The sequence below is a fragment of the Battus philenor genome, unplaced genomic scaffold (assembly GCF_028537555.1).
Source record: "Battus philenor isolate CCGP_79_NKW_IND1 unplaced genomic scaffold, ilBatPhil1.0.hap1 SCAF_26, whole genome shotgun sequence".
Lineage (NCBI taxonomy): Eukaryota > Metazoa > Arthropoda > Insecta > Lepidoptera > Papilionidae > Battus > Battus philenor.
This window is the reverse complement of record NW_027181689.1, coordinates 11,611,250-11,634,994: the sequence shown is the minus strand read 5'-3', so window position 1 is coordinate 11,634,994 and position 23,745 is coordinate 11,611,250. Positions and strand designations below refer to the sequence as shown.

The 23,745-nt window shown below is 38.7% G+C and overlaps 1 protein-coding gene across 1 annotated transcript in view; it reads right to left on the bottom strand.

Moving 5' to 3' along the window:
* Positions 1–23,745, bottom strand: part of Cals (calsyntenin-1) — a 264,883-nt gene that overhangs the window by 5,345 nt on the left and 235,793 nt on the right. Inside the window, exons 2-15 of the mRNA XM_068768620.1 lie at positions 16,074–16,234; positions 10,034–10,155; positions 8,568–8,779; positions 7,601–7,747; positions 6,254–6,454; positions 6,044–6,124; positions 5,562–5,744; positions 5,287–5,414; positions 4,271–4,451; positions 3,593–3,730; positions 3,268–3,400; positions 2,513–2,706; positions 1,522–1,700; positions 541–657 (exon numbers count right to left, since the gene is read on the bottom strand). Of these exons, the coding sequence (XP_068624721.1) occupies positions 541–657; positions 1,522–1,700; positions 2,513–2,706; positions 3,268–3,400; positions 3,593–3,730; positions 4,271–4,451; positions 5,287–5,414; positions 5,562–5,744; positions 6,044–6,124; positions 6,254–6,454; positions 7,601–7,747; positions 8,568–8,779; positions 10,034–10,155; positions 16,074–16,234 (2,177 nt within the window). The remainder of the gene's footprint in view (positions 1–540; positions 658–1,521; positions 1,701–2,512; positions 2,707–3,267; positions 3,401–3,592; positions 3,731–4,270; positions 4,452–5,286; positions 5,415–5,561; positions 5,745–6,043; positions 6,125–6,253; positions 6,455–7,600; positions 7,748–8,567; positions 8,780–10,033; positions 10,156–16,073; positions 16,235–23,745) is intronic.

The following is a 23,745-nucleotide window of genomic DNA, read 5'->3' as shown; positions in this document are numbered from 1 at the left end:
AAATAATAGTAGGAAAAGGAAATGAGAAATTGTAGAATATAAGAAATTATGTCACAAAAATGTGATATAGATATAAAATATAAATAAATAAAGAAAACAAGAATTACAATTAAAGTATTGTGACATGTTAAACAAATATAGATACAAAATAAATATTGTAAAGTAGCAGTACGGGGGGAATGGTAAAGGAAAAGAGACGATGTATGAATGATAAAGGAATGAAAAAAAAAGAATGAATGAGCGGTATTAAGATAGAGAGAGATATGAGAAGAGTAAACAAATAAAAATGGACGTGGAATAATTACTAAGCCAAAGTTTTCCTGCGTACCCAAAACGGGGGAATGTATGAGAGGTCCACAAAAATATATTTATATATGCGTTTTGTAACTTTACCTTTTTACTACAAATGTTTTAGGCTATATTCACTGTTCAGGACTTTGTACTACATATTTAAGACGTACACATTCCGGTTTTTTTTTAATAAATAAATAAAAAACCACATTTAGCCCCACATGTTTGCCAATGTCATGTTGTACTCACCGTTTGCACGTATTCGTTGCTGGTAAAGCGTCCGTTGAGCTCGGAGCAGGTCAGCTTGAACACGCGGTTGAGGTAGTACGCCGGCTTCTTGTTGCTGTACTCGATGGAACGCAGCACCTGCTTGCGGAAAAACATATTTGAGGATATCTCATGTAATGAACACTCTCTTGACGATCTGGTGTCGTTCTTCCTCTGCTTCTTTTCAGCCAGTAGACGCCCACTACAAAGCAAAAGCTTCCTTGAAAGATTGCCATGATGACCGATCGTTCCAGCAATGTCTTCGGGCCACAGATTGGGCGTGGTGTCTCACACTACGTCTACCGGCTCGTGCAGGCTATTCGAGAACGTTCTACCCGAAGGGCCATAGGTTGCACGATCGATTTAACCTGTCTACTGCCACTTAAGACGAAAAGTTCTCCGAGCTACGTCAGTGACCTTGGTTCTTCTATGGATCTCCTCATTTTTGATTCTATATCGCAGCGAAATTCAGAGCATAACCTTTCCATTGTCCTCTGGGTGACCTTGAGCTCTGGTGCCGTATGAGATATAAACTATTAGGTATATCTGGCTTCTTTATCTAGCTGTGGGTGTGTGTTTAAACGTGTAGAATACGAGTGCGTACTTTATACGTAAATATGAATAATAATAATGTTCGATTGTGTGTGTAATTTGTACTGTGAGGTTGTGGATATGTAGACTCTGTGGGCGTACATATATGTGTATGTATGTATATACACGCACGGGCGTGTGAGTAGAGTGGCGCGGATGTGCACATGTGTTGTATAAAAGGCGATACGTAGCCGCTGTGAGAATGTGTGAGTGCGTGAGGTATGTAGGGGCATGTCATCGTGCGTATGTACTCGCTGTGGCCGTATATGTGTGTGTAACATGTGCATGAGTTTGCGAGTGGCGCGTGTGCTTGCGTATGTGGGAGTGTGGCATCGTGTGTATATAGATGTTGTGTGGGCGTGTGTGCCGCACCCGCTCGTAGTTGGCGACGGTGTCGGCGCCGCTGAGGCTGACGCCGTCGCGCGTGAGGGCGGCGCGCACGTCGGAGGCGGGCAGGGTGCCGGCGCCGCGCAGCGCCAGCGCCTCGTGGTCAGGGTTCAGCGCGGGGTACACGGACACCACGCACGAGTCCAGCTTTTGACTCTCCGCCTCTGTGGGATTTATTTAAATGGTACAATTATGAATAATAACAATTAAAGATTCTGATGCACCTGCTTATTTGAGGTCTTAAAATCAAAAAATTATATCGCTATTCAACTTAATTGTTCAGCAAAAACGAATCTCATTATTGCTGTCGAAAAGTCTCTTATTCAGATATATATAGATTGCTTCTGTGACAGTTTACGAAATTCTCCTGCAAATAATATAAAAAAGATGGTTAAGGTGTAATATATATGTATATTTATTTATTTATACTCTCTTTTAACAACCTTTGTAATGGCTAACTTAATGCCTTCAGGCTTTCTCTACCAGCCAACTCAAGGTAAGGTAAGTGGGGCTACCGACAATTTCTGTGTAGAATACGTCTGGAAGAGAAGAATGTTGCTCACGTACTACTTGGAGAAGCATCTTACAGGGCCACCCGCTTCGGTTCAACAGGGTGACATCCACGCCCATGTTACGGTTTCGCAGAAATTCCTCGATGTTTCAGTTAGATTTAAGCTAACCCCGAAGCCAAATAAGTACAATGTCAATCAGTTTAGGAAATCATTCCGTTGACACGTATATTTTATTCTAATAATTTTTAGAACGCTTACAGAAAAATATAAAGATTAAATATTTAACCTCAAGAAGATATTAAAAAGGCAACGATAAATATTATACTGATTAAAACTCAAATATAGCTCAATGCATTGTCAATAATATGTACGTCGCATTTTGTAAGGAACTATTAACATAGGTTTATAGCATCTTGCGTATCATTAGTGGTATTGCACTATAATCTTTATGGGCATGTATTTACCGCGCAGGGCGCCATGGTCGCGCGCTACAACGCGCACAGCGAGGTCGTCGAACACGCGCACACCAGCTCGGAAGTGTGCGTAGTCGCGGGCACGTTCGCCGCTGCCGTTGATGAGCACGCTGGGCGTCTGCGGCTGCAGCACCATCACGTACGACTCCGCGGGGCGAGCCTGCACCGTGCGCCCGTTGTCACACCTGCACATACATACGTACCGTCATTAACTGTTGCAGCAGAATGATTTGATTGGAGCGTATCTAGGTCGGCGGACAGTAATAACTCACAGCATTATTAACGCGAACAAACTACAGTTATTCAAATAGAAAGATCCGAAAACAGATTCTTAATGGTCTCTCCAAAAATTACTAAATATTACATAATATAAATAACTATTGGGTTCGAAAATATGACTTTAATTATTCATTGTCGCTAGATTTTCTCATAACGATTTATTGGGTTACTAGGCCGGCAGACAACAATTTAGACTATTATTAACGCGAGCGAACTATAGTGACGTAAGCAAGATCGATATTAGTTATTCAACAAAACAAGTTAATCAGACACAAATATGCGTCATCGTTACACAGAATCTTTAAATTTGGAAGCATGCCTTCATTTGCTAACTGTGTCACTTGACTTTCGAATTAAAATGAATTTGATTCTCACGAGGCTATGTCGGCGGACAATAATTGTCTGCTCGCCTAACTAGGCCCAGTGTACTGTTAATGCAATAAAACTATAGTGCAAGCTTGACTCACGTGATGGTAGTGGCGAGGTGTACGTTGCGGCGGCCGGGCGTGGGGAAGGCGCGCGCATCGCCGTACGCCACGCGACGCACCAGCGTCTCCACCTCCGCTGCGCCGTCGCCCTCAACCGACACCGACTTCAGGTCTAAACGGAACAAGCCAGTTACTCGCCAATTAGGTTCCGAATGTCACGAGGTAAGTCAGTTCTGCCGAGCTTATTTGAAGTGGCCACAATGTGACTCTCCAATATTAGCAAAATCGAGGATCATATGTATTGTTAAGTCATTGAAACGACAACGCAGTGTAGTGCAGTTCGAGTTCAAAGAATAAGGCTCACATAGATCAGGCGCGAGGCTGAGCCCCTCCCGGCAGCGTGCAGAGCAGCGGAGTGCAGAGGCACTCTGTTCGCCGCCCACCAACACGCCCAGGCCGGCCAGCCAGCCGCGCAGGTGGTGTTTCATGTCGCCCTCTGTGCCTGCATATACACAAAAATATCAGTAAATATACGACATTGCCTGATATTTTCTATTAAAAGGTATAAAAAAAAGAAATACTATATAATTAATAAAAAAATATCTGACTCCAAAAACCTTGGACATTTAAAATTATGTCCACACTCTATTTAGCAAACAAGATCTTCCTGTAAATCGTCATAAAACGATATATTCTCTTAAAAAGTAAGATATCCATAAAAGAGCATAACACCCTCCAATCAGCCAATCAACGCACGCGTTTCATGTGACTACAAGAGATAAGTGTGTGAAAGAGAGATCCGTCTACGTGAATATAAAACGCATTTTGTGTAAGAAGTCTAGGCGATCTTTTGTGATATTTGGATGTCTTACGGAGCATTTTGCTGTTTCAGTTGCCTATCTAAACTTTTTAAAATGATTTGACTGTTATTTGAATATGTTTCCTTATATAGAAATTTGTTTTTTAAAACAGTTGTGAGTGTAGGTTGATTTTTGTTTATGTAACCACGTCCTATTATTAGAAAGGTCTTAATAAACGTTACCTTGCCAGCAAGCTCCAACCACAAGTGTAGTGTTAACTCCGTGTGCGGGGTGCAGTGGCCAGTCGTCGATGACCTCCGGACCTTTGCCGTCCAGCGCTCGGTACAGTTCACCGTCCACGAACAGCTCCACGGTTGGGAATCTGATGTTTATCGCGTAGTGATGCCATTCGTTGTCGCAAACCTTTTAAAGGAAATTTGATACCGTTACGAAAATATAACCAGCGCATAATAAATAAATAAATTTAAAAAACTTTTAAGCTAAACGGTTTTTTGATACCCATATTGTGCTAGCTGTGGAAAAATATGTACCTAGTCCGCCATATTGGAACGGCGTCCAGCTTGAATTTTAAATTTTGACAATCATCGTGTTTTACTAATGTAGCCCTTTCATTTGATACCCATATTGAGGGGGTTAAGGAAAAATATGTAATCCGCCATTTTATATCGGCGGCCATCTTAGATTTATAACGTTATTGATTTTATTATATTGTATTGTCATCTAAATTAAATGTGTGTACCAAATTTCAGTTCATTTTGACAACGGGAAGGTAAATAAATAAACAAATAAATTCCGTACGAGTCGAACTAAATAAAACCGTTTAAAAAGTAGACACATGCTAGTTTTCTATAAATTTCAATGATTTGAAGTATTTTCAACTCAATGACTTTTGCAATATTTTATTGTATGTAAAATATTTCAACTACTATTTAAAATTTTCTAATCAATAATAATGTGTGTTAAAAATCAGACAAGGTAATTAAAAACATAAAAAATACCGTGTTACACGGCATTATTAAACATATTCCAAGCATACTTGGGAATGCTACACGAAATGAAAATAGTGGTTTGACTGACAAATAGTTTCAATGGTGTTCTAAAATGCAGTGTACTTGGATCGATCCTCTTCCTACATTACATTATAGATCTACCTAAGTATTGAACAACGTACTCGGATGATACTGTTATTTTAACTTCACAAAGTGATTAAAAAATAGAATTTAACTGGTTAGCTTACCTCTGGAATCTTCCACCGCCACTCAGCAGGCCTGAAGATGTTCAAGTCTCCATCGCCGAAGTCGCGACGAAGCAGCAGGATGAGGCGGCAGTTGCGTACGAACAAGGCGTAATGGTGGCGGTTCATTTCTGATAAAATAAACCAATCATTAGTCATCAACGACTAAATTCAATAGCTTTATTACCAAAAAGATGTTAAACTAAGCATTTAACCAATGCCCATAAAAATACAAAGCTCTCATTGAAAACTACAATATACAAAGTAGATATACTGACTGTGGTCATCGGCTAAACAGAGCACGTGCTCCTTGCGGTGCTTGTCCTGGTCCGGCCAGGGTGCGTGCCGCATCCACGTGGACACGGAGAAGGTGCTTCCGAGCGAGTGCGGGAGTACGCTCTCTGGCACCACGGCAGACGTCGTCTCTCCGTCGAACTCGAACATTTCCTCGGTGTCGTGCCCTGTGGACAACATCAGGTTGAATTAGCATTTTAGTTGTGTTTTAGTTTATCACCATCATCTCAGACGACAGATGCCCACTGCAAGGTATAGGCTTCCTCCAAAGGTCGCCACGATGACTCCTCGTGACCTTGACTATGTTGCTGATCAATCCATGCCGCGTCTATCGGCTCAAAGTGGCACCCGAAGAAATATTCGGCCCGAACGGTTGTTAGTGCTACGTCTACTACCACTTTAAACCAGTAATTCTTTGAGCTACGTCGATGACCTAGGTTTTTCTATCGATAAAAAATTATGTTACCTGAATCTGGTTTCAAGGACTTGGCCCACTCGTTGCCTTCACCGGGACTGGGTAGCAGGTCGACAGTTTTCGGGTCCAGCCCTGAAATGTATGTCTCTATTAGCACAACATAATTGAAACTCTTGGAATGTAATAAATAATCTAGTTTAAAATTATGTTACACAAATCTGATATTTCAGCTATTATTCTCGTCATCGCGACTGCACTCACCGCAGATGGTGCGCTGTGCGTGCAGCGAGTAGGTGTCGCGGTCGCAGGCGGCGCCGGCGCGCGACACCTGGAGGGACACGAAGGCCTGGATTCGCGTGACACCGGGACAGCGCTCGTCGCTGGAGCAGGCCTCTAGCCTCGCGCCCGGGAACAGCGCAAGTGGGCCCGACCCTGGCGCGTAGTCCACACGCTCCGCAAGACCTGTTCAACAGAATCCAGGAGTTTATTTAAAGCCAAAGTCCTATAACAGAAAACGATCAAGTCTAGAAGAGAATAGAGGGTGAGAACATCGCTTCACTGGTGAATAAAGAGAAGTGTCCTCAGATTTTTGAAGTACTGCTAAAAGGTAATAGAACAAACAATAAAAATCAATAAAACATTAATAGCGAAGATTATAAACAAGAGTGATAAAATCTGTGATATTAGAAATGTAAATTAAATGCAATATAGATAGTAAGAAAATAAATATTATTATGAATAAATAAATTGTTAAATAAATGTATGAAAGTTAACAAATAAAGAAATAAAAATGATAAATGTAAAATTGAAGAACCCTGGAGGGAAGGCTAAAGAAGTGAGGCGATGTATGGAATGAAAGTATTGAGGAATAAGAGATATTGTGAAGTAATTTAGAAGAAAAAATAATAGACATTGATAAGGACGAAAGATGCGTATGGAAACAAAAAAAAGAAAAATTAAGTAAAAAAAAATTACGTAAATAAAGACCATCTCCATCCATGATGGTTGAATGAAAAAAAAAAGGAAGTCTAGCCAGTCCTATCGGGCTATGCTAAGTTAGTATCGAAATTCTAAAAGCGTTAATAAGTGACACCCCGTGGCGAAGTTCAAGAGTCCAAGCGTCTAAGCGATTTAGGCAATTCTGTTTTGTAGGTGACTGCAGATTAGGAAGAAAACTCCTAGAGATAAGTCTATGGAAAGGGACGAATAGTTATTTAATGGAATCAGGCGTTATTATCAGGAGTCACTCTGTGTTTGGCACTAATCCGTGTAACATAACTCCTGAAGATGCCCCGTGGAGGGGTTTAACGGTGGTAGTTGTGTTTCGCATTGTTTGCCGCACGCGCATTTATCAGCGGGCTGGCGGGCAGTGCACTTTGTTGCACGACTACCACTGCATGTGCGGAAGTGGCTAAATGTTGGTCCTTTTCTTACTTAGGACGAATAGTTGTATGATGCTCCATTTAAAGAAGTACCACATATGGTTGATGGCATTGCGGAATGCCTTCTTCTAGAAGAAGATGAATGAATCAACACTGAATAATGTTTAGAAAAAAGTGCATCGTGTGAAACTCTAAGAATAATTCAGTCATAAAACAAAGAGTTGACCTTTCCATCCGGGGCGACAGGGCTTGTTCACTTTGATGGTGACCATAACGGGCGCGGAGCGCAGCATGCCGCAGTCGTAAGCCACCACCGACAGGATGTGATTGTGTGACTTCTCGTAGTCCAGGGGCTCCGTGTTGCGAATAACACCTGCAAAAATGACAACGTAAAATAAGTAACACTAAAACTGTTATGCTATTTTGTCGAGAAGAGAATAGCGATAAACTTGTTGGTGAGTTTCTTCGGTAAGCTTTTTTTTGGTGCAAATTGGGTGTTAAAATAAATATATATTTACGTGACCACGTTGCAAAATTGTTGAAAGTTTATTTACAGTCATATATATTGTAATCAAACTGTCCTTTTCTTACTTAGGATGGACTTTCGCAAAATAACGCCTGAATCCATTAGATACAAACTGTATATTGTTGTTAAAAGTTAAGGTAGGACAAAACTTTGTAAGCCTTCTTAAGTTGCTAAGTGGTGACATAGTGGCGGCACGAAGTCATCCCTATAACAATCTTAGTGTTATTATCTCCCAAGACTTGAGTTACAAAAAGATCCTCCAAACTATGTTGTATTGTAAGTTTGTTGTAATCAAAATAATGTTATCTATATCGGTAAAACTGACTGCATTCTTTTCAAACCCAACACAACACTAAATCTCTGATCTGTGATCTTCATTTTGGAGACATACAAAGTCCCATTTATACGATGGGTGTCGAGAATGGGGGCTTCCATCTTCCTTTCTTATCTAACCCTATGAGAGCAGCAACAAAATGTGGTTTCGTGATGCTCTATGGGATTCTAGTTTCCCTTAAAAATACCTAGAAGTGACACCGATATGGTTCTAGTGGGTAGGCGTCGTTCATAGTCTTATCTTTCGCACAGAGAGTAAGTAGGGTATATTGAAAAGACTATGAAATATTTTATCTGAAACAGAAAAGTAAGGATGGGGAGCAGGTGATCTGACCTTCATTGTCGATAGCGAAGGGCTGGTTGCGGTCGGTGAGGATCTCGTACTTGCAGACGTCGCCGTAGTGCGGCGTGCAGTCGCGGTCGGTGGCCTGCACGCGCACCAGCTCGTCGTACAGCCGACCCTCGTCCACGCTGCGCACGTATGCCGCCTGCGCGAACACCGGCGCGAACTCGTTCACGTCCGTCACCGTGATATGGACGGGCACCCTGGACACATACCACGGAAACATGTACCCTGATACTTCGCACAACTTCTCCATCAGGATATTACAATAAAGATGTACACATATTTTAGTGTGAGATCGTGTGAGATATATAACACCTTATATTATGATCATGGTTCTATAATAAAGCATTATTCTTATTATGTTATAAATAAAGGAAAGATCAAAACTAAATAAAAAAGAATCGTAGCCAAATCAAAGCTGGCGAGGGTGGTCTACTGCATATTTGCAATACCGCCACGTATCGGCAGATTTTTTCCTATTAACGACGGAATAGACCTATTGTTTCAGTTTTTTGCAATACTTCTAGCTAACTATTAGCTTTACTAGGTTCATATCTCGAAGCTATGTTGATCAACGACTATATGTTTTATTTCCCTTCTTGTTCTTTCTTAGTTTCATAGAATGAAATGTCTAAGTATTACTCGATGTTGGTAAAACAACTTTGCCACCTCTATACAAACTGTACATTATGTTCGTCATTGTTTCACCAACTATGTCAGCATTATAATTTAATAATGGTCCATCAAAGTCTGGCTATCCCAGATACTCAAGGATTTGAATTCTAAATTCAATTTCAGTGACTGCACCAGCCATCATCCCATGGGTCTTCAGTTACTACATAAGCCGTCCGTTTAAGCGATCTAAAAGCTCACTGATTTGCTATTCCGACAAAATAAATGATGTAACATTCATTCAAGACGTTCATAATGCATCCTTGGGCTTAATTACAGTAAGGTCTAGAATAAAATGAATAAAAATTAACTTCTGCGGCAAATATTTTCGCTGTTGAAAGTAATCTACAGTATTTTAACAAGGTATTCATTTTCCAATAGATATGAATATCACTAATACGATCGCATATCACGGAGCTGTGCCGTTAATTGACAGTATCGATCATGTTAAAATAACTGGATTATTATTTTATACGGTAACCAATCAAGTCAATTGCAGTTACAAAACTGACGTCGGGTTTTTATAACCGAACATTCATGATAGACATGATATTTTGATGTGATTTGGTTGGAAATTTCAATAAACATATCAACATCGAGAAAGTTAAATTCAAATTTAAAAATACTGGGCTGTATACATAGTGTCCTTAGAATTTCTAGAAGGTAATGTGAGATGGTATTTCCCTGCCGTGAAACAAAAGTGAGATAAACAAATGTCTTTCGAGAATTTATAAAACTCCCACCAATAGACGATGGAAAAAGAAGAGGTGATGAGTACTCACGTGTTGGAGTAGGAACCATCGCAGCCGACGGCAGCGATGTCGAACTTGTAGTTACGGCGCTTCTCGCAGTTGAGAGGGTACCGCACACGCAGCCGTGCCTCGTTCTCGTCGATGACCATGATCTGAGGAAGATGTCGTTATCAATAAGACTCTCCATCGCAGTCATTGGTTCTCTTCTTCAAGCCTCATTAACAAGCTCTAAATCGCTCTATTAGTAATAGAGAGGGCTATGTTACTTCGTCTACGAACGAAAGTGCTTATGACAAGTAAAAGTGGCACTAGACAGGCACGCGGAACTTATGGCTACTTGAAGTTTAACATTCTGAAGTGGAGGCGAGGAACTGACAAACGCAATGCTTCCTCCACCCACAAGTTGGATAAACGACATTGTTAGTATTGTCAATGACTTCTGTCACTTCAGACAAAGAATTTGTGGCGTGCATATCGCGCGCCACTCAAACACCAAGCTCTTACCCACGTGACCGTCAATCGCATGGCGGCGGCGGCAGTGAAACAGATACATGACAGATGGCGCCACAGTAGACGCAACGAAAATCTGCATCGCGCTGTTGAGAGTCTCCGCGCTCATTATAAGGGCTAGCGGAGGTGCGGTCAACGCAAGAAGAAGCAACTGAAGATCAAGAAGCAACAGACGAACAAGATACAACCGACGAACTACCGAAGCACAAGAAGCTACCGAAGAACAAGAAGCTACCAGTACTACGACTACTCCTACAAATTCTTCGAGTTGCATGATTCTTCTACGCATCTCCTGATTTCTGATTCAGACGACAATTATTCAAATGAAAATATGAAAAGCGAAATCCGGCAAATAGGAACAAGTGAACTCCCCGTAATTGCGGTCCTGTTGCCGCTGCGCGAGAATTTAAAGCGCTTTATTGCTTAATTCCAGCGCTAAGTAATAAACGTCGAGTTCGTGTATTTCAATTACGTTTTTTTTTCAGTTTCGAAACTGTTTCCATTACGGAAATTGGCCATTTGCGACCGCGGCGCTGTCGTTTATAAACACTGTTACATATATACCTTTCTTGTAATAGAAAAATATTCTAATCTAATTTTCCACCAAAACACTCAATCTGTTTTAATGACGTTAGAAAATTTAACTATCTTACTGTAATAGAATACAGGCAGATATAATTCATATAATGTAAGTGATATATCTGTAATTCCGATATTATCCGTATCAAATGATATCGCGATTCAATCAACCACTAGCGCCATCTATTGACGCTGCATACTACCGACGTAACTGCATTTTGGGATATTTATCTATATATAAGGGGGACTGGAAAGTAATGTCGTTTCTGTCAACATATTTTACAGGAAAACCAATTGACTTTCACCGTCCCGGCATTGATTTTGTATACTAGATGGCTAAAAGGTTGTTGATAACAAAGGTGGATATATTGTTGATTAGAAATAAAAACTTGTTAGAAATATAGTCGTGTGAATTTAAATTAAGAAAGCGACATTACTTTCCGGTCCCCTTAATATAATGTTTGTTTACTATTTATCCCAACACACTTTGTTCTGTTTGAAGTTTTTGGTCTGTTACATTCCGATAAAAAAATAAGTAAAAATACCAAATTTCAGAGTGATCAGTTTATACACCTGATTGGAAATAGGTACAAAAAGTTTTAATTTTTTTTTGGTTACAAATGAGCTATGCATATAGCTTTTATACCTATAGCTAATCACTCTGTATAAACCTAGCCTATAATTATTGTATATATGAGATAAATGATTCATTACTGTTGTGTTTATTTATATAATACAATAATATCATAATATTAAAAATATATGAAACTCATTGAAAATGATATCCAATGGATCAAATACAGTCGATTATTACGAAGTACCATAAAAATGGAAAATCAGGTACTGTTTATAATTCTTGTGACGTGTGCATGGCAATATGCAAGCAGCCAGTAGGAGTTAAGAAGGTAGTAAAGAATATTTTGTCTATATTAGCAGTTGCGTTGGAAGTACATTAAACTGTTTAATGGAATCAGGCGTTACCTCGCGAAAGTCCATCCTAAGTAAGAAAAGGACCAATATTTAGCCACTTCCGCACATGCAGTGGTAGTTCTTGCAATAAAGTGCACCGCCCGCCAGCCCGCTGATAAATGCGTATGCGGCAAACAATGCGAATCAACTACCACTGCATGTGCGGAAGTGGCTAAATATTGGTCCTTTTCTTACATTAAACTGGTCATTGTCAACTTGACATTCCAATTAAGGGAACCACTAGGTCTACGGATAATATGTTAAGGCATTATTAACGCAGACGGATTGTAGAGATTTCACTTCTTAACATTCTATGATTACGGTGCTGGTGCCTGATCCATTGTATTGTAGACAGAATGGTAGAGTTATGTTTGGAGTAAATGTTCATTGAATTTCACCGAACAGAATGTGGTGATGATCTCTTTTGGTAATACCAAATTCTGCAGTGGCTTATATAGGGATATAACTGCTGTACTCCTAGCTAATTTCTCCACTACATACAAATTCACTATGAATCAATTTCTATTTATTTCATTGATCAGATCGTAGTATTTGTCCGCTTGACCAAGGAACAATAAGTTCTATTAATATTTTACATGTCAATGTTCTTGAAAGTAGGATTAAAGAATAATTTTATATATATGTGGGATTGTCAAACAATAAAGGCAGTGGTTCAGAACACAAGTCTTTATTTTATTCTTAGCAACGTAACAAACTTTTCTCACTATATCCCTCGTGACCTTATCGACTTATATGACCATGCTATATATGTGTGTGTGTATATATATATATTTAAAAATATTAACACATAAAGCTTTTATACGTGTTCAATTAAGAGCTATACGATATAACACTTTTTAATTTGTCCGTCTAAACTCAGGAACAAAATAAGGAGACCAGGTGGAAGGAATAATAAAAGGATATAAACGAAACCACCTGCTCGCCGAAGGGTTGCGATAAAGGACACGCGATAACAAAAGTCGTGTAAAACATCGATACGTTTATTGGATCACGGCGTTCACACCGGGTACAGTCGTGCTTAAAATGGTTGTAGCAAATTTTTTGTTTTTTATTTAATAATACCACGTGTAACATTTTTTTTAAATAATGACGTAATTTACATATCTTAATGATACATACTTAATAAGTGTACGTAATGGTAAATCTAATGATCATTCGTTCACATTTCTGGTCACCGTTTGACGACCAACTCGCCCGATCGTAAGCGACGTTGTGGTCGAGAATGAAGCAGTCAGTAGGTACACACTTCACGCTAATATATAAATAATCCTGAAAAGACTTGGATTATAATTCCCAGGAAAAAAGGATCCGGCAGATTTTCATACTCAGGATGTGCGGATCAGAAACGGAATTTCCGACAGAGACAGTTGGAAGCGGCCTGCATCCAGTCCACTTTTTAAAATTTGTTTAGAATCCAATCAATAACACCAAGGGAAGTGTGATTAATGCAAAACCTTTGGCAGAGTTATCCAAATGAAAGCCCTAAGGACTACGGCTAAAAAGATTCTAGAGATAGCGAATTCGCTTTAGAAGTTTACCCTGTCCTCGCTTTAGAGACAGGGTATTTTGATCATCTAGAAAAAAAATTGAAAATAGAAACTGATCGCACTGAGACACCTCAGACACCTTCGAATCCAAAAGCCTAAACACGACTCATTTCAGCCGAGATCGCTTCCAGAGACCTATCAGTTTGACGGATTCCTGACCCGGTGATATTTCCAACGCTCGACCGAGGGAGGTTACGAACTTAGTAACAGTAGATATAGGTTAAGCGCTTTTAATGTTCAGAAATTTTAAACCTGCGGGATTGTTCCTAGAGCCAGTAGGCCTTGTAGGTAATAACAACACAAAGTCCGAAATAGAAGTGTGTATATTGATCAAACTTAGCCCATATTTATACCGATTCTTAAAACTATGAAAATGATATTAACCAATAAAAACCGTCAGCCAATCACAAGGCGAGAAACATGGTAGAGCGCTGTCTCTTTCGCCCGACGTAAATATAGAGCGCTCTGGCGTGGGATTCCCTTAGAGACATAAATATTAGGGGGACCGGAAAGTAAAGTCGCCTTTTTAAGTTAAATTCACACGACTCCACTTTTTACAAGTTTTTATTCCTTATCAACAATGTATTCACATTCGTTATGAACAACCTTTTGCCATCTAGTATACAAATTTTCAATGCCTGAGCTGTAACAAATCGATCGGTTGTTAAACATGGTTTGTAAAACATGTCGACAGAAACGACATTACTTTCCGGTCCACCCTAATATAAACAACATTGGCACGTGTCCAAAAAAGTAAGATTGATGAAAAAATTATTTTTCAAAAAATATCATTTTTATTAATAGTGACAACCCTACACACTTGACCGTTCAGGCGCAGAGTAAAACGTTTGACTGAACTGCGAGCGCTCGGCGTCGCAACTTTAGCCGAGCAACTTTTGCAGCGGCGCGGCAGAGGCCGGGAGATGCAAATGCAGTTACCGACTCGCATGTTAAACTGTTTCGCGCGTCACAGGCGGATGGTGCAACGCTCGATACCGGAGAGTATATATGTACATTAAAAAAGATCGACTGTTGTGTTACTGGCCAGTTCTACTCTCTATGATAACTACAGATTGACAACACTAAATTTAAAAAAAAATTAATTGACGGTTTAAAGCTGCGTGTTAATCGTTACTTTGAATAAAGATATTTTTAACTGGCTAAACACGCAGTACTGACGATGAGGTTAATAAAATTTAAACTACAATTGCCCTGAAGATGCCCTGTGGAGGGGTGAAACATGTGTTGAGTAATTTACGCATTTATTAGTGGGCTGGCGGGCGGTGCACTTGGTTGCACGACTACCACTGCATGTCCGGAAATGGCTAAATATTGGTCCTTTTCTTACTGATTCTTTCTGTAATGCCTTGGGCATTCTCAATCAGTCAATCCAGAGTAGAGGTAATAAGTCGCAGTTGTGTATACATATATATATATATATTACAACACCTTATTCAAAAACGAAGTGTTTAACATTCCAACAGGATTCAGTCCGAGGTCAAAAGGCGCACACTATCCAAATTTGGCTTGAGCGAAATGTTTCAAACTCCATAAAGGCTGATTATTGGCCTTCGGCTAATCCGGACTTAAACCATTTGGACTATAAATTATGGTCTATGCTAGAGGACTACATAATCGCAGATAAATTTTTTAAATAAAATTATTTTTTTTGAAATTATCGGATATTTTCTTTGTAACAGAACTTATGGCTAGACTAGGTGTATTACGTCATTTATTTACAAACGTATATCGATAGAGTAGAAACTGTATAAACAATTAAAAATACTCTACATTGTAGAAAGATTTTACTACAATAGTTTTGGAAGATCCCGTACGGATGGACTATTCCAATTTAGCGATCGGATGTAAAGCCTAAATTGTTTAATAACGCGGGATAAAACCAAGGAATTACTGAAATTAGGCAAAAAAATTGTGTTTTGCTCAAAATCAGTACCGGAGCTCGGCACAACTGTCGAAGATCTAGATAGTGATAGCTCCAACAGAAAAAGCGTCAGATAGAACAGATATAAATACATTTAAAAAACTTTTAAGTTAAACGGTTTTTTGATACCCATATTGTGGTGGTTGTGGAAAAACATGTACCTAGTCCGCCATATTGGAACGGCGTCCATCTTGAATTTTAAATTTTGACATAATCATCGTGTTTTACTAGTGTAGCCCTTTCATTTGATACCCATATTGTGGGGGTAAGGAAAAATATGTAATCCGCCATTTTGTATCGGCAGCCATCTTAGATTCATAATGTTATTGATTTTATTATATTGTATTGTCATCTAAATTAAATGTGTGTACACAAATTTTAGATCAATCTGACAACGGGAAGGTGCTTAAATTTCAATTTAAAATTTTGACCCAAATAAATAAACAAATAAATTCCGTACGGGTCGAATTAAATAAAACCGTTTAAAAATAGCGAGTGTTACCTCAAAAGGCGCTTCCCCATGGTGCTTGTTGTTGAGAATGAGGAAGGAGCAGAGAGGCCCGCGGGCGCGGATGGCCGGCGTCACCTCCACGAGGGTCTCGTTCTCGCGGATCAGCCCGTGGTAACCCTCATCCGGTTCTGCCAGCTCCAGGTACGGCACGTCTGCAAAATAACATTACTTTTTAAACAAATTGTTACTTTATAATAGAAAAAACATTTTCTGTTAGAGTTATAAACTTGTCCCATATCTATAGACGAACACCGGATGTTATTACTCGTTTCTACCAATGTGGCCTCTTCAGAAATTCTTCTTTTAATGTCACAAGTGATCAATACTGATAATTCACAGTGGAAATAATTTTTGACATAGTATCAAAGACCACAGGCGGTCAGTGAGTGAACAATTTTTTTTGTTTATGTTATTCAATTCCAACAACCTTCTCTTAAGTCATAACACATAAACATAAACTTTAAGTTATTAATGTTTAAAGTCAATTATCGCTTTTAAAACTTGTTTTTTTCTTGTATTTAATATATTAATTTGTTTAATTTTAGTTAGTAAAGTTTTACGTAAGAAACTGTTTTAATGCATTAATAAACTTTTAGTAGGATATGAAGTCAAACTAAACATTATCATTTGGATTTATAAAAAGATCGTTTGTTTTTATATAAAAATAGTGTTCGGGGAACCCCGAAAATATCGGACGAAAACAAGAAAAACAATTGCTGGAACTAAATATAGGGATGATATCAGTTTCTTTTCAAGCGAAACTGATTCAGAAACTGTACAATGCAAAATGTAAATGAAGGATAGCCGTGTTACTGATGTGCATATTCCTTTAATACTTCAGTGCAAGTAATCTACGTAAAACAAAGGTTAAGACGTAATGTCTATATATATTTATGCACACAATAATACACAACGTTTTACCCAGGGATACCCGAATTATCAAGCAGCTGTGGAAATTTCGCGAACGATAGCGCGTTGGTATGCAACAATTATTCACAGAAGCGCCGCTTAAATGAAATGCTTCACCCAGGCAGCACATTAAGTGCTGAGGGAGCGCCGCAGACGCCGTGAGTAATGGGGCACTATGAATTGTAAGTCTGTTTCATATTATAATATCTTCTCAAGTTCGTGTCCGCGCCTCCGCTACGTGCGGTCCCATATTGGGCGCCAAAACGTTTACTCTATGTTTCATAACATATATTAATTTAACTCTACAATAACTTAGCTAGGAACCTTCCTTTATTACGCACTTACTTAATGATTACATGCATTTTTAGAGCCAATGGATTGTATCGCAGAGTTACCCATATGCATCAGTTGCAGGCTATGCAAATGGTATTTGGCGTGACGAATGCCTTCGGTTGACGTTTATTTTTGGGATTCAATTTGCATGGTAATGGGCGGCGGTGGCGCACTTTATCTTGACCAATTGCGGGCCACAAATTCGACTATTTTATTACTGGCGGTGTCCTGTAGTAGAACATGAGAATTTATTTAGTTTTTATTATTCTACTTCGGGCCACATTGAAAAGTTTATTAGCGCTTAACAAGCCCTCGAAAGGGATATGCTTGTGATTTCTCGATCGAATCAGGAACCGTAGGAGAATGAAAGTAAGAAGTTTGCGGACGCTGGATGAAGGTGTAAGAGTGGAGATAATGAACCGACAAGCGTAGTGCAGGACATCCATCCATAAAGTAGACAGATGAGCTAGTTAAGGGAGATGAAAAATTCTGGATGTAGGCCGTTTCAAATCGATCTTTCTAGAAGTATATGGTGAACCATGTCCAGAAGTTGTCTGCCAGTTTAATAATCCTGTAGCTAAAACCCAATAGTATAGTTCCTCATTCGAAATTCAAGTTTACATTTAATTGTTGACATACCATAGAACGCAGTGCCTAATGAATCATTACAATATTAAAGGATACGGATATAGTGTTTATCAATTACGGTGTTTGAGATATTACTAGAGAAATAAAATCCACAATGCTGTCTCCTGGAGTGCTTAATCATGTATAAATATATAAGCACAAAGATATCAGTACAATTTTTTTTTAAATTTCTCTTACTATTTCGTCTATTAAATTTCAAAAGTTAATAGCATTCTCACACACACTCTGTGTTTGGCACTAATCGGTGTAACAAAACTCCTGAAGATGCCCCGTGGGGGGGTGAAACCGCATACGCATTTATCAGCGGGCTGGCGGGCGGTGCACTTTATTGCACGACTACCACTGCATGTGCGGAAGTGGCTAAATATTGGTCCTTTTCTTACTTAGGATGGACTTCCGCGAGGTAACGCCTGATTCCATTAAATTGTTAATAGCATTATTGACAATTAGGTTGCTGGCGACAGGTCTTATGTTACAATATCTGTTGTACGCAGCCTGCATTCAGAATCTTGCAACAATTACAAATCATGAAATCAAAAGAAATTTTAGAACAAAATATAGAATGACATCGCGATAATGTAACGCGAGTGACATTAGGCCCTTGGCTCGTTGACAACGCCCTAAATTATTAATAGGTGGGTAAATGACGCGCCGTTAGACCGCCATTACGCGTCGCCCGCCATCTTGGTGTGAGATTACGCCGGGGACGGTTTAGTGGTTTACTGCGCGCGGTTCCTGTTCTCACACTCCGCTAATGGTTTGAGTGCGACTTAACTGAATGAGCAGACGTTATGGTAGATTTTTTGATGTCTCTATTTACTTCGTTTCAGCGAAGTAGTTTACAATTTTAAATTTCTTCTACTTCGAGAGCTCAATTTTACCATGATCCTTTTGCTTTCGTGCCAATCAAGAAATCGAATCATTTAGAACAAGGAATTGAAATTAAATAATGATTAAATATTTGAGTAGTCATAACTACAGAACTATAATACAAAATACTGCTTAACATGACACTACAGTGTTTTGTTACAAGTGTAAATTACATTTTGTACTCTCAAGTATTTATAAACATATTTGAATGTGTACCTGTATCGAATATTATACATTTATACGTTTCTTATCACTAATAACCCAAATATCATCTCAATACACTTTTATCGAGTAGTGTAACAACTAGGAGCTCATATATTATTTATCAGCAGGCTGGCGGGCGGTGCACTTTGTTGCACGACTACCACTGCATGTGCGGAAGTGGTTAAATATTGATCCTTTTCTTACTTAGGATGGACTTCAGCAAAATAACGCCTGATTCCATTAAAAACCCTTATATCCTTCAATATCATTCTCAGTATGTCTGACGATAGACGTTCCCTGTAAGGAATAGGCTTCCGCCAAATATCGCCACGAAGTCCGGTATTTCACTGTAAGGAATAGGCTTCCTCCAAATATCGCCAAGATGTCCGGTATTTCCCTGGCCGCATCCAGTGTCTCCAAAACCTTTGTAGGGTCAACATTAAACTAATAATATAGTCAAGTGATGTCCAAAGTTACTGGGCACTGTCGAACAGGCCGAGCCGGTAACGAGAGGCCGTGCTGAAGTTTAAATTACCTGCGGTAATGAGCAACGGTTAGCGCGCCGTCATAAACTGTAGCACGTCCACACTCTCACTGATGTACAAAGTTACAAGTTAATTTATAAGAAACTTTTGAAATTTACTATCAAATGAAAATTAGAGAAATAGACGCTTCCAAAGACATTCGTTGGTTAAAATTCAAAAATCAAACCTTTCAGAGACTATCATATGTTCTTGCCCTCGTGAATGATGCGACAATAATGCGTCTATATTGACTACCTTCGTAGCTAGACTTTTTAATAAAGTTTAGGAATGAATTGCACTACTACTGTAATATTTCAATTGTAAAAGTGATCAAAAACAAAAACCGGACTGAGATTATTGTTGTCTTTTCTTAGAGGCATTAATAAGCGTGTCATAATAAAAGTTTCTAAGCATTACTTATGACAAGTTTAATTGACAGCGGGGAAGGTTTTGTTTAAATTGATACGAGTATATCGGCCATATATGGTGCAGTGACGTTACATTTCGAGTAAAGGAATTTTATTAGGTTTTTTAATTGTTACTTACATGTTTCTTCTTCTTTCATAATATCTTTTATGCCTTCCTTTATGTCTTTCTCATAATCATATCTTTCCTCAATTGCAAATCTTCCATACGTCGCCTTTCTTCCTTGATCAGAATTTTACGTTACATATTATACATTTTTGACTCGTTTTTATACAATACAAAATGTATTGCATAAACGCTTCTAGTTTTATAAATAAAATTATTTTTTTTTCTTTATTATTATTTCGCTTGTACAGCTTTTAATATGATTTTAACACCAGTTTCGTTTACTTCTAATGGTTCGGGAGTGGAGACCACGTGCCCTCAAGCATTGACTATTAACCCACAAGGTGAGAAAACCTACTGTGATGTTTTAGGAGCGAAGGAGTTGCAAGATATGTGATGTATAGAAGAAGACTAGTTATCCAGAAGAATGTGAAATATTCTAAAAGTAGAGGAATTGACTGAAACTGTGCCGGAAAAAGAGATATTAAAAATTAAAAATCGAAGTGAATAACGTGTTGAATTGTAAAAAACTCTGTTCATTAAAAAGTAAAAATAAATCCCACAATATGGCCTAACGATCTTGTTAGGGTCGTTGGTAGATGATAGATGCCGTCTCCTAACAGGTCCCATGGAAATCTATCAGGAAGGCCTACAGCCGAAATGGTGACAGAACTGGTCCAAGAATAATTACTGGAATCAGGATGCGGCAAACAATGTTACACTTTGTGTTTGGCACTAATCGGTGTAACATAACTCCTCAAGATGCCCCGTGGAGTGGTGAAACACGTGTTGAGTGATTTGACGGTGGCAGATGTGTAATTCGCATTGTTTGCCGCATGCGCATTTATCAGCGGGCTGTGCACTTTGTTGCACGACTACCACTGCATGTGCGGAAGTGGCTAAATATTGGTCCAAGAATAGTTAATAAGGATACGATCAAACATTTCTTCTAATAAGATAAATTCTCTTAAAGCGCTCTACCAATCATAAGCATTAATAATGGCTCTATAAAGGGAGCCGGGCAGATAGCAATCATTTCCTGTAACCAATACTAAGATAATCCCGCGGCGACGGCTGCCGCAATCAAATCCCGTGCTGGCGCTCAATCACACAGTCCCCGATCTATTTGCCCGGATTGGGAAAGAATACTTTATTAGAAATGAAACATGTTATTGCAATAAAGCATAATAGAGGTAATCGAAATATAGCGCCATTCATACAAATATATACTTTGAAGTATTTTACTATGTCAGCTCACGAAAAATGATGAAATTTGTCATAATTGTAAATGTTCTTTTTATAAATACAATCAGGTTTATCTGGAATCAGATCTTCTTGAATTAGCATAACAGATGTTCACATAAAGAATTCCGAAAAGAAGTACATTACGTCGGACGCTCTTGTACGGTTTCTCTAATTTCATCTTTTATATTCTTCTTTTTCTTTTATGAGCTAGATGGCCACTGCAAGGCATTGACTTCCCCCCGGTAGACCACTACAATGATGGCTCTCGCAGCCTATTATCCAACAATTATCGTGGATCTTAATTATGTCATAGAAAAATAAAGATAAAGATAAAATTGATTTATTCCACATTGGAACTTTTAACAGAACTCTTATTGATCGTCAACTTATCTATTCATTTTTAAATCTATTTTATTTTTGACTTTGATTCGCAAGTGTTATTGTCGTGGTGAAGAAGTAGGAAGAAACTTCACGGTCGTTGGAGTACGAAGTGGGGGGGTCTATTTACACCGCGCCTATTGCTCTTGGTCGCCACTCGAAAACCTATCGGACCCTAACCTTATATTAAATAAAACAATTTCTCTCGATTATGTAGGTATATGCTTCAAATAAAGACCAAGGCGTTGTTCTAAAAACAGAGAAATTGTTTCATAAGATAAGTTTATTATTTTAATTCTCGATTCCTTTTAAAAGTTTATTCTGCATAATTTTATATTATCATTTTGACATTTCAAATACCAACTGCTTTACCGACCGGCAACCGTAATGGACGCCATTATAATACCATTACTAACAGCGCCATCTATGAAGTGTCAAGGTTAAACAGCCACTGCTTTACCGACATTAAGCGCGACACAATAGAAATAGAAATATTAAAGAAACTAGTTTCAGAATAATTGTAGCCATTTGTATATATAATGAGAATTCCAGAACAGCTAAATTTGGTAGAAACTATATTAGATTGAGTTCCCTATAATAGCATCCATATTTAATAAATAAATAAGATTACATAAATAAAATCCGTTGAAAGTTTGTTATATTTTAATGCGGGTTTTATTAGCGTTATTACGTATTTTGTAAAATTAAAAAAATACTAAAAAAAAATATTGTTAGGAAATATATGTATATATTTTGCGTTGATATTCATATCTCGTCGAAAAGTAAGCGCTGACCGACACTAAGGGCGCATTCACACGAGCGCGCGTTTTAATTGAGCCGCTCCCGCGACTGCAGCTCGTTGGGCAAACGAGCTCTCATTTGGCCCGGCGCATACCCTTATTAACGGGTTTAATGTACCGGGAAATAAAACTTTTTACACGGCACTAAAATTACCAAGTACAGTCATTAACAAAAACTGTTTCATATATTTTTTGATCACAAAAGTTAACCGTGTTGTTAAGTTGTCACAATGGCCTGAGATGGATTTTGGATCAACATAAATACACTTTTCCACGCCTCTGTATATTGCTGGCCATTACGGCCACAATATTTTAATGTCAGATCACTTTTGCATGTTAGAATTCAAAATTAGAATGCCGATTTGAATTCTAACGCCGTCAGTGATGTAGTTGCTGTCGTTGCGTTAGGTCGTGTATATTGTAAATACTCTGTCCATATCTGAATACACCTTCTATCACACTTGGCATCATCTTCCTCACCAACAGGCTCGGGTGGTAACTCATCTCCGCCTGCTATTCACGTATATATATATGCCTACCGTTGTACATCTTGACGTAGACATAGACAACTTTTTTCATAAAGTTTTAAAAGGTTAAATAAGATCTTTAAAGAAATCTAATAGGCGTGGAAGATTTTGTTAAATGTAAGGATTATTTTAAAAGTGAAAATGCAAAGAAATTCATCCGAGTTTGTTGTGGATTCTTTACAGATCATAGCGCGTTTGGCTTAGCTTCAAGTTGAAGGATACGTATATTTGAGTAAAATTTGATTTTAGTTTCTATCAAACTGGGTTCTTCTGGTACATGTATATAGGATACGAATTCAACGTAGAAAATAATGGAAATAAACCATAAAGTTTTGTTACGAAAAAAAATGATTTCCGTATGAATATTTAAATCCCATTATTATACAAGCTAGACTCCGACCGTGCATCATACGAAGTTTTCAAAAACACTACGTACAAAATTTCTAACAAACGGGAACGGTAGTAAGTCAGCCCCCGACCGGCGCCGCGTCGCGGTAAATCTTGTAAATCTACCCGCTGAGAAGTTTCTAGATGAATCGAAGCGACGTCACATCTCGCGACGTGTGTCCAAGAACCGAGGGGAAATCATTAAAAGTTTGTTCCGGACGATTCAGAACTCCGACCGTAGTTACTCTGTACTTATGAAATCAAATACTTCATGTTGTTCGCTCTAGTATTTACTTATTTCTCATAT